Here is a 12404-nt window from a genome sequence, read left to right as displayed (position 1 = left end):
CTGTTGTGCCTACTATCCACTTTGATAGCATTGTTAAAGATAAATGTTACTTTGTATAACCTTTACATTGCATTCATTCAAAGGTGACAGGAAGTTTACCTGGAACTGCTGTCTGGCGAGGGAACATGAGGACAATTGCATTTCAGATCGTACATGGAACGGGGGGGGATTTAAGAGTTTTTACACGTTTCGGTGTGAACGAACAACTTTTGGAAAATGCTTGAAAACATGCATGGACGGAATGCGTTTTGAAAACGAAAATGTAGTTTGGGTTAAGGTTATCTATCATAAGTAGACTTTTTTTCAGACTTAAGTCTAAAACCTTTTTGAGGTCACTGCTGATTCACTCATAGAATCCCACTGATTCACTGAATCCTTCAGTGATTCAGTGAAGATCCTTTATTATACATGAGCAGATCAAGATTAGCATCTGACTCCTTTCACTAAAGAAGGTTTCCAGTGCATTAACATTCAGTGTGGTATGGTCCCACCATCACAAGGGAAACAATGACATTCTTCAAAGAAATTATACTTGCACAAATGATCTCTGGCTGATATTTCTCCAGACAGTAATTGGTTTGCATTATTATCCTCCTCAAAGTCACGGTGCATGATTTATATCCGAAACAGCCGTTAGGTACAGCTGGAAGGGAAAAAGTCTCCTGTAGTGAGGGAGGAAGAAAGACTGAGAATTACTGGCTGTGTGTTCAGGTGGAGAGCTGCTTGAGGAAAGTTACATGGTGTATGAATGACAGAGCCAATATTTGAGTGATTGGGTGCAAAATGAGATATAACTCCCAGCGATATTTAAGACTCAAGACTCAAACTCTAGTCATCAGATTGTCCACCACAAAAAAACTATATTAACTACATACATTTAATTTAACGCATTTGGCAGACACTTTTATCCAACGTGACCTAATTGTTCCATGATCTACAGCAGGGGTACTCAATAGGTGAACTCAGGTCCGGATACGGACCGAAGGACACTTCAGTCCAGACAGAGATCTAAATCTTTGTGCTAGATATCTGACACCTGGCTTGGCTAAGTGACAGTGTGAGCATACGCATAGACGCGCGCAAAGCGGCAATAGCGCGTTCCGCGCTAGAGAGAAATATTTCTCTCTAGAGCAGGAATAAAGCGCGTCCAGCTTTACGCACATATTCCTGCTCTCCGCATGACATGAGGTGCCGCATAAAGCCTGATTTACTGTACGTAGTTGCAGGCGCAGTTATTTTAACAATAGTAGTGAAGACCCCGCTACAGATACTGCCATCTTTTGCTTAAACACACTGTAGAAAACAAAAATGAAGCAAAGTGAAACTACCTTCATATCTCTGAAATGTGAATCAGACAGTTCAGCTAAGCCAGGTCTGTGTCAGGAAGTTTTTTCTGTCTAAATTTAGCTTCATTAATCAGCATGTTAGGAGCCTTTTTTTATAATAAAAAACAGATTTTTGTTCTAACTTTGTGAAAATGAATCAGAGATGTCATTATTGCATGGATGGCAACTTTAAGCAAACAGCATTTTAATGCTTCACTGCAAATTGTTTGTTTGTAGATTCTCACTTTAAAGAAAATATAAAAATGGTAAATTCAGACTTTTACAAAGGATTTTAATCCTCTGGTAGAAGATCCCTCAGACCCCAATACTTTGGCTGTCTCTGGTCCCCCAATGCCCTCAACCCTGCCCAGTTTTGAAGAGACTATTTTGACTGTTTAGGATTTATTTTTTATTTCTTTACAATGTAGGCTACTATTGCTGCCAACGTGGCAAGTTATAAAAACTATTAACCATATGACTACTGACACCATGCAAGTTACGTATTATCCGGACCTTTGCTGGGAAGGAAATGTAGAGGCCGGACCTCTTGGAACTTTAATTGAATATCCTTGATCTACAGTAACAGTTGAGCTACAAGAAACACCGATTATTTCAATTTCGTTTTTACAACTTGTTTTTTTTATTTTTATTTATTTGTATTATTTTGTTCAGTGGTGCATACATTGTGTTTGTTTTATTTTTATCTTTTGAAAATGACTTACATTTGATGTTTGTATTGTAGTGGATATTTATGATTTCAGTTTTCGTTCTTTAGCACACTCACTGTTTTCTTTAGGGCTGTCAATCAATTATATATTTTTAATTCAATTAATCACATGATGTGCTGATTAATTAATTAAATTAATCCCAATTAAACATATATATCAATATTTTCAGAGAAAGGCCCCCAAATAAAAATAATTCAATGAAGGATAAAAAAATATATATAAATATATAAGCTTATCATAGACCTACAGTTCACAGCAATCCAATTTTCAATACAGTTGTTTAGCTGTGACATCAATTTGTAGGCAAACCCGGAAGGCTAATTCACCATGGGTTCCCTAGGGAATTTCCTATGGGTTTTTATAAAGGCTGTTTTGGACTTGATCTGGTCAGTGTGTACCTGGTTTTTATAGTCTGTAAAAGGATGTATTCAATCTCACCTGGTTGTCCACATCAAAGTCATTGTTGTGCTGTGACACGTCCTTCAGTGGTGGCTTCTCCAGACTGCGACACAGGAGCCATGTGACCAGACCCACCACAAACATGCCGATATCTGGTATGAACACTCGGATGCCATTGCCGGCATCGGCACCTCGGACACTGCAGCAAAATAAATACACGTATAATTTGAAATAGGCCTACATATGCTGATCAATCTATGGAATAGCTTACAAAAAAATTATCTAATGATTCTTATTTTATATCTATCCAGAATGCAACACTAACACACACCACTGGCAAAGCCAGAAGTTGACATATTGGACTGCTCAAACACACAGAGAAAAGTTTCGAAAGTGCCACAGAGCTACAGTGTTTACACTGTTTGGGAAGTTGAATGCCTTCCTTATAGTTGCCCCTGCTCCTGCACTATTCTAACATAAAAACTTCACCTTTAAGATAAATATAAAATTATAAACAGATAAAGAGATTTTGAACTGAATAACTCCCTCTTAAAACAAAAAACTAATATCTCTGATGAAATGGCATTTTACAAGTGCTCTTAATGCAACACTCAGATGCACTGCTTCTTAAAAATACACACAAAAAAAACTTGCTGTTCTGTAATAAAGCCTGCGATTCCCAGTTTCCTCACATAATGTGCAAAGGCGTCTGGATCTAATTTCCGTGCTTCAGCTAGCTGCAGCCCATTGCAGTCGCCTGAGTTGAGAGCCCAGTCGAGAGTGATTTTTAATGAAACCAACACATTCAATCCTCGCAACAATATCACTTCAGAGAGCAGCCCGTTTCCCAGCTGAAAACTGAAACGTGACTTGTTTCATACTTGCACGTCCATAACGGCACTTTTCAGCTGTAAAAATCCTCGTTTTCAGATCTTTAAAGGTTTACACAGCAGAGGTTAAGTTACATTTGAGCGAGTTTGGAAACCCGGCTCATTTTAAAAACTGGAGCATGCGTTAGCGTGCTGTTGATATGGTTCAGCTGTGTCTGATCAGACTATCAAAAGATGATAGCTGTAACAATAGGCCGAGTTCATCTCAGAACACAGACAGCAGGGTAGGCCACAAACAGAGCAATCATAAAAATCTAAAACAAGTCTTGCGCTAGCTGTGCTAATTATTAAAATAAGCATGAAAGCAGATGCCTTCCAAACGGCATGCACAGGGTTTGGGTTGCTACTAGACAGTCATAGGATTTACTGCCTGTTCCAGTTGTGCAAATGTGATTAAAATGAGAGAGTTTAGAGGCTGAACTTTAAGACGGAACAGAGCCATTGAGCAATAGACAGAGTAAGGTCTCCCACACACTAGAGAATGCTTTGACACAGTATTTGAAGGAAATGAACAAGGAAGTCTATAGTTTTATACTTGAAGAAAGCTATCCATTAGCAGTCTCATTCATCTCAATGGCAGTTGCCCAGTTGGCGCAAAAATCAGGAATTGGAAAAGCATCTATTATAATTTAATGAAGTACTTGTAATTTATATGTTGCTGTCAAAAACAATACATTTTTTGTAAGAATACACGTCTACTTTTGGATGCCCGTCAATGTCATTTTTATTTATATAGTGCTTTTCACAACAATCATTTCAAAGCAGAAAATGATGTTTTAACCCTTTAAGTTCAGAAGGTGTTTTAAAAGATTTCCTGTTTAAGTGCCATACCCAAAATTAATTAAAGGCTTATAACTAATTAAAATTAAAAAAACATGGAGGGTCAAGTGTTTGGCATTATTGAAAAGAAAACTTTTAACATTTTTGAATGATATAGATTATGATATTAGATATTTTTTTCCTTCTTTTTCCTGTCATTATATATGATATTATGACAATATATATTATATATGACATTATATATCTCTGTGTGTAAATAAGGTGGCTTTTGTTTTGTTCCCAATCATGTCAACTGTATATGAGAAACATTTTTGTGTTGATACGACAAAGCAATCAAACGTTATTGTATTACAAAAATAATTTATTGTAGTGTCCAAAAGCCTCTCCAAACAAATAAAACATAATAATTGTACATAACAACTAATTACACATTCAAATACAACAATGAATACTGTAACATTGTGCTTCGTATAGATTATCTAATGATCTATGCATCTGATTACCTTGTTTGTGGGCTCGTTTGAAAGATAATCACCACCTGTAAGTAATGGTATGTGATATTTTATGTTCTGTTTATGTTTTGTGAAGTTATAAGCAAAAACGAGGCATATAAGCAACACCAACATAATTATCAAAGACATATACTTCGCTGTTACTTGCTATTTTTTTTTAAATATGTTGGTTGTATTCTACTCTTTGAGAGCTTTCCAACAACATATGACACATGGCTATTTGATGAGTTTGATGTCTTTACTGATTGCAATAATATATACAATTATTTATTTTTATTTTTTTATAAATGAGCAAAAAACACTTCTGATTTGTCAGCAGATTTCAAAGCACTTGCTCAGTTTTGGTCATAATGCCTGCATGCATTGGAAAATAGAACTTCTCAGCTTTCAAACAATACCTTTTTTGTGTTGGTCAAGACTGTAGCTATTAATATTTTGACAATTGTTTTTTTCTTGCAGGCCTGCCCACGGGCCCATCCGAGCTTAAACGGTTAACAGAAAAAGAAGCTGTTAATGGAGAAAGACCCTTTTTTCCCTCAGAATCAGGACACCTAACATTATGATATAAAAATAAAATTATTTAAAATTACTTAAAAAGAAAGAAAAATAGCCAATTAAATGAATAAATCCTCTATAATATATATACAGTATATATTAATACTATACAATATTTTTAATTTTGAAAATAAAAAAACGTCCCACACAATGCTTAATTCCTGAATGTTTTATGCACCCAGCTGTGTTGTCAATTAGAGACGAAGAAAGAGAAAGGAGCTGTTCACACCAAACATGTCCTTGCTTTAAAAAAAAGCCAGATGCAGCGCCACAAATAGAGCAGAATCCAGGTATTTCAAGATGCATTTTTAACAAATGAAGTTTTTATTAACTTAACTCAGTGTCTAAAAAAACACAGCGCTTTTGCGCGAGACGCATCACAACAGTCAAAGATGTCTGTCTAGCGCATGTTTACACAGTAAGACAACTGATTTTAAAAACTGGTCAGTTTGAAATCAAGCAAAAATACCAGAATGGCCACACTGTGAATTCAGCAACAGTAGGTTAAAAGTTCTTCCGATAAAGTCAGCCTTTGCTTACCAAAATTTTAACCACTGCCCCCAGTGTCTGAAGATGAAAGTGTTCAGGTGAAAGAGCTCCAGTTTCCAGGTGAAATGTCCACAGAGTCTGCCAAAACGAGTTTTAAAGTGAGCTGTTTTTAGTTGTAAATGATGCGATACAGTCAACAGGAATGCATATTTTACTAACCATATGCCCTAATCCAAACCCGATCCTAAACCTAACTGTCAGTGGAGTAAAAACATAACTTTAGGGCAAAAATGTAACCTTCGAATCAAGCTCATTATTGATTATGCAAACATGATTACTTCCTGGTTTCTATGGGACTAGAACCCGTGTCTCTGAGCCTGCTCACGCAACATGCTATCATTAGCACCAGAGGAAAAAATAAATGTATTTGAATTGATTCAAAAATGTCTGATGGGAGATCCTTTTCGTCAGTAACATGGCAGAATGGGGTCGATTTTAGAGTACCGGAACATTTGGTGGTCAATGTCAGTTTCACATGTAATCATGTTGGGAATACAGCAAATTGGATTTCCGAAAGTACAGCTGAAACCTTTTTTCTGAACTATTTAGTGCGCTGCAGCTAAAGTTGTGAAATGTGATGCAGTGATGTGATGCAGGTGCTCTAACAATAGCCGCTTTTCCACCATTGGGCCAGTGTGAGCCAGGGCTATCAACTGATCAGCCGGGGCTAATAGCCTTGGATTAAAATCGATCTGCATTCCCACCATCAGGCCAATAGCCCCCCATCCTTGCCCTAAAACCCGCCCTTAATACGCCGCCCTGGTGCCAACTTCACACACCCCGCCCATTTCACAAGCAAGAAGGAAACTCAAGCTGAGGTATCAGACTCTGGAGAATAGCTAGCCCTCCAAATGAAAACAGATTTGTACTATGCTCACATTAAATGTACAACTTGGCCAGTTCGGCAACAATATACTTCATGTCTTCAATATCATGCCTTCGTTTCGGGAGACGCCGCGTCGATCTGACGTTGCACACTTTCATAAGCCCAAATATTCCGAAGAGCCTTGATTTCGTCTACTGAGCAGTACTGATGATTCTCCATTCTCCACTGATCTGTTGAGGTAAGCTTGTAGCTAGATATGAAAGATTGGGAAATGAGTATGTGCTGAAACTAATGGCTTGATTCCGCCTTTCAGGGTGCTTGGCCGTTGGCCCCGAAGAGTCAAGATGAAGCCCGGGAAGTGACAGTGGGAACGCAACTGGCCCTGGCATGCACTAGTACACCCTCATTTGGACCGACACTGGAAACACTTTTTTTTCTTCAACACTACTGTTGGCAAAGATGTTCAATGAGAAACACTGCACGCTCTTCAATATTATCTACCGAGAATAAGTGGAGAATATTGCCTGTATTGAATACTTTAGATTTTGCAAGCTTGTTTTGCCTCATTGTTGATTGCTAAACACCCTAAACAAATGTTTAGGTACATTTAGGGTGCAATACATGAGTTCAAAGCAAAGCGTCTTTGACTAGCTTCAATGCAATTGCTTTGAAGTGTGTGATATTTGCTTCATAAAACCTAATAATATGGCAGGCGGTATGGTTAACATGCAAAAAAAAAACTCAAATGTGCACAATAAGATTGGCTCACAACACAGATGCACTTTGTAATGACGTCTCACTGTATCTAAACAGTTTATAGTGTTTGTTAAGAATCTCCTTTCATCTCAGCACGCTCATGAAGCAAAACTGTGAGCAGACGCAACTAGAAAAAGGAGGTTCACAGATGGCACTGATTTGGGTAAAAGCAATGAATTATGGCAACCACTGAATTCTACTTATAATACTAGACAATGAATCGGCAATAAAGTGATTGAGTTAGATTCAAGAACATACTGAGATGTTGATATTCATGGATTAGTGGTAAGGCTAGAGAAACAGATAATATTTTTGCTTGGGTAAAGATAGAGTTTTGTTTTAATGATCGTCAGTGAACACAGAAGAGGAATGTGAGTTGATGCTGGCTGGCGTTACACCAGGTGTCTCAGTGGGAGTCAGCAAGCAGGCCGACAGATTCGAGAGACTACAACAGAGCCAAATGGCAGACATTACCTTCGCCTTCCTAGGGTAAGCGGCAAGACTCCAATGCTTAAATACCAGTTAAATGAAGCAAAGATCAGCTGCTTTCAGTGCAGCCAAAACAAAACTGTCCAAACAAATGGAGGCAAAGGAGCTTTTAGAAAACAAACTAAATACAGCCCTCAGTGATTCCAGAAAATTCCTGATGAGACAAGACTTCTTTTTGATGCATTACATATGAAAAATGGTGTGTGCAAATATTGAAACAAAATTAAACTGCAATAAGTCTGATTTCAGGGCTTAAGGTTGTATGATTTTAGAAACACAAAACTCTGCACTGATATATATCTTTTTAAACTCATCTCAAAAATTCAAGGGGAATTAAACTGTGGAAGCTTCCAGCTTGAGCAACCTGGTGACAAAATTGCAGGGAAAGTAAATAAATAAATAATAAATAAAATAATATAAAACATATATATATAGTATATATATACAGTATATATATATATATATATATATATATATATACAGTTGAAGTTAGGTTGAAGTCATTAAAACAAATTTTTTAACCACTCCACAGATTTAATATTAGCAAACTATAGTTTGGCAAGTTGTTTAGGACATCTACTTCATGCATGACATGAGTAATTTTTCCAACAATTGTTTACAGACAGATTATTTCACTTTTAATTGAGAAGTTTACATACACTAAGTTAACTGTGCCTTTAAGCAGCTTGGAAAATTGCCTTTAGACAATTAGCCAATTAGCTTCTGATAGGAGGTGTACTGAATTGGAGGTGTACCTGTGGATGTATTTTAAAGCCTACCTTCAAACTCAGTGCCTCTTTGCTTGACATCATGAGAAAATCAAAAGAAATCAGCCAAGACCTCAGAAAATTTTTGTCTGGTTCATCCTTAGGAGCAATTTCCAAATGCCTGAAGGTACCACGTTCATCTGTACAAACAATAGTACGCAAGAATAAACACCATGGGACCATGCAGCCATCATACCGCTCAGGAAGGAGACACATTCTGTCTCCTAGAGATGAACATAGTTTGGTGCGAAAAGTAAAAATCAATCCCAGAACAACAGCAAAGGACCTTGTGAAGATGCTGGAGGAAACAGGTAGACAAGTATCTATATCCACAGTAAAACGAGTCCTATATTGACATATCCTGAAAGGCTGTTCAGCAAGGAAGAAGCCACTGCTCCAAAACTGCCATAAATAGCCAGACTACAGTTTGCAAGTGCACATGGGGACAAAGATCTTACTTTTTGGAGAAATGTCCTCTGGTCTAATAAAATCAAAATTTAACTGTTTGGTCATAATGACCATCGTTATGTTTGGAAGAAAAAGGGTGAGGCCTGCAAGCCAAAGAACACCATCCCAATCGTGAAGCATAGGGGTGGCAGGATCATGTTGTGGGGGTGCTTTGCTGCAGGTGGGACTGGTGCACTTCACAAAATAGATGTCATCATGAGGAAGGAAAAGTGTGGATATATTGAAGCAAAATCTCAAGACATCAGCCAGGAAGTTAAAGCAAATGGGTCTTCCAAATGGACAGTGAACCCAAGCATACCTCCAAAGTTGTGGCAAAATGGCTTAAGGACAACAAAGTCAAAGTACTGGAGTGGCCATCACAAAGCCCTGACCTCAATCTGATTTTTCAAAAAATTTGTGTGCAGAACTGAAAAAGCTTGTGCGAGCAAGGAGGCCTACAAACCTGACTCAGTTACACCAGTTCTGTCTGGAGGAATGGGCCAAAATTCCAGCAACTTATTGTGAGAAGCTTGTGGAAGGCTACCCAAAATGTTTGACCCAAGTTAAAAAAATATAAGACAATGCTACTAAATACTAACAAAGTATATGTAAACTTCTGACCCACTGGGAATGTGATGAAAGAAATAAAAGCTGAAATAAATAATTCTTTACTATTATTCTGACATTTCACATTCTTAAAATAAAGTAGTGATCCTAACTGACCTAAGACAGGGAATGTTTTCTATGATTAAATGTCAGGAATTGTGAAAAACTGAGTTTAATGGTATTTGGCAAAGGTGTATGTAAACTTCTGACTTCAACTGTATATATATATATATATATATATATATATATATATATATATATAATATAATTAGTTTTATTTTTTTCATGTCTGCACATATTATGAGGTACACCAGCCTCATCTCTAAATTTACTACACATAATCTGTTTTGCAAGGGTCACCATTAAAGTTCTATGGTGGTGTGGAAAATACCAGAAACTGACAGTAAAAGGGAAACATTATGGCAGGTCTTCATGTTGAGGAACCTTCAGTGTATGGTGCTGAATTCTTCACTAAATGCATTTCAAAGGTCCAGCAGGCCATCTGGCTGGTGAGTAATGCAATCTTATCTCTCAATAAGATCCGCAATAGGAGATGACTGTCATCAAACTCACAAAAGCCTTTTGGCAGTTTCAGATATGTAATCTCTTTACACAGACTCAACAAGGTAGATATGAAACATTATGTGAAAGAAAAATGTGATAGCATAACAATGATGCATTATTTATTACCAATAAATATCCATGATTTTCCAGAACCTGTCCAGTCATTTGTGATTACTAGGTAAGGATATGTAAAAAAAACAAAAAACATTTTGATTCAGACTGATTTGCAAATGAATCATTCAAACCAATTTGTTAACCGGTTTGACTGATTCATTGAAAAGAACTGACTCCCTCAACAATTCGATTACTATGGCTTGAGCAAGTTTTACTCTGCACAAGCTCTATATAAGAACAATGTCCAGCCAAATCCAATGAGCTAATTTTAGAGCAGAGCATAACTAGAAAATTGTATATTCATTATAGAAATTTCCATGACTTTTTCACAAATTTTCCAAGCCTGGAAAACACAATTTTAAAATGACTTGATATTTCTAAGCTTTCCATGACCATGAGAACCCTGGCATTCCTTAGCATTCGTTAAAAGTCTTATAGTGTTTTGTGTTGCTTAAATAAAGGCCACACAGACAAACACAAAAACAAGATGTGGTTTAAAACATAGTCTGAGTTTAAATAGATTTCAAAAGCCATTGTTTTTGTCTGAGTTATGCAAAATGTAATTCATAAATACTAAAAAGCAAGGTGTATCTCTGCTTGACAGAAGCCTCAAAGTGGATCTGCAGGTATAACACTGCATTTTCTGTTACCAATGCTATTCAAGCTAGAGACATCAGCCAGTCACTCGCTGGTGTTATGAGCTCCAGATACACTGAAATGGGCTTTGGATGTGTTTCTTAAAGTGACTATTCATGCAAAAAAATAAAAAAATACAAATAATAAATCTGTCATTTCCTCACTTTCCAATCATTTTAAGCCCATATACAGTAATTTTCTTCTATGGAACACAATATAAGGTATTTATCTCTATGTCTATGATCTTTTCCATACAATGAAAGGGAATGGTGATCAAGATTTTCAAAGAAATATTTTCAGCAAATAGTAACTTAAATTTCCAGCCTGATCTTATTAAGTTTAAGTGACAATGGCCACATTTTTGCAAACCAAAATTACATGCTTTATTACATATTTGGCTGCAGTTTCCCAGTGAAATTTCCAGCTGGGGGCGCCAAAATTGAATGAAATGATGTTGTAATCAGACGAGGTTTTTAAGGTGAATATTAGATGGATGTTTTAATGAGTAAAACGTACCTCCCTACCCTAAAACTTTAACGTAAACCTAACTAATAGTGATAATGATATCATAACACAGCAGGGTGTGACATGAGTAATAGAGTGAAAAATGTGTTTATAAAGTCATAATCAGCTGGTGCAGTCGTGATTTGTGTGAAATTCTCTTCTGGCTTTTATTTACCATTTTATAGTTGTGAATTTAATATTAATGATGTTTTTGCATTTCGAGAAAACCAATGTAATGGTTAAAGCCTACAGCCACTGATTTGTGTTTCTTTAAGTTATTCCTTTAAAACATAATTAGACACTGGTTGAAAAATCACAACCTCAAACTATGATGATCATCATTTACTGACCTTCAGTTTGTTTAGCTTGTAAATGTTGTTTTTGTTTTCATTTAAATATATTGTGGTTATTATAAATCTAAAAGATTGCTCTTTATCAGTATTCATTATTGAATATGAAAACATGTCAGCTGCAAAATTCACTGGTAATTGCAGCCTGATCTCATGAAAAATACATGACTGTGGCAACATTTTTGCAAAATGGTATTACGTGGTTCTTAAAGGTACGGTCACATTTACCTTGGCATGGCGAAATTTGTGGGACAAAATACATTTAATGTGTTCGGCATTTCAGTGGCAATCTGCGCAATTGTGAAGTTTGCGCAATAGAATTTGTCAGGTTTGGTGAACTTTGGCATATTCGCCGCGTTGACCAGTAAGTTACTTGGTTTGGCAGTGACCTGTGTGTGGGCGGTGTTTTGGGCTACACTGAATTTTCACAGTGGATGAGGATATCATTTTAGCGGTGATTTTGTTTTTAATTAGAAGAGATTTTAAGGTTAATGCTCTATTGAGTTTTAAATCAACAAAACTGACCTCCTTACCTTAAACCTAAACCTAAGCAATAGTGTCATAAATAGCAAATGAGAGATAAAAAAAAACAAATTGCTGAAGCAAC

The 12404-nt window shown here is 36.6% G+C and overlaps 1 protein-coding gene across 1 annotated transcript in view; it reads right to left on the bottom strand.

Moving 5' to 3' along the window:
• Window positions 1-12404, bottom strand: part of LOC127431508 (piezo-type mechanosensitive ion channel component 2-like) — a 167758-nt gene that overhangs the window by 82186 nt on the left and 73168 nt on the right. Inside the window, exon 5 of the mRNA XM_051681948.1 lies at window positions 2492-2651. Within this exon, the coding sequence (XP_051537908.1) occupies window positions 2492-2651 (160 nt within the window). The remainder of the gene's footprint in view (window positions 1-2491; window positions 2652-12404) is intronic.

This window comes from Myxocyprinus asiaticus, chromosome 41 (genome assembly GCF_019703515.2).
Source record: "Myxocyprinus asiaticus isolate MX2 ecotype Aquarium Trade chromosome 41, UBuf_Myxa_2, whole genome shotgun sequence".
Taxonomy (NCBI): Eukaryota; Metazoa; Chordata; class Actinopteri; order Cypriniformes; family Catostomidae; genus Myxocyprinus; species Myxocyprinus asiaticus.
Note: the sequence above shows the minus strand (reverse complement) of the source record. Positions and strands in the feature narration are given on the sequence as shown.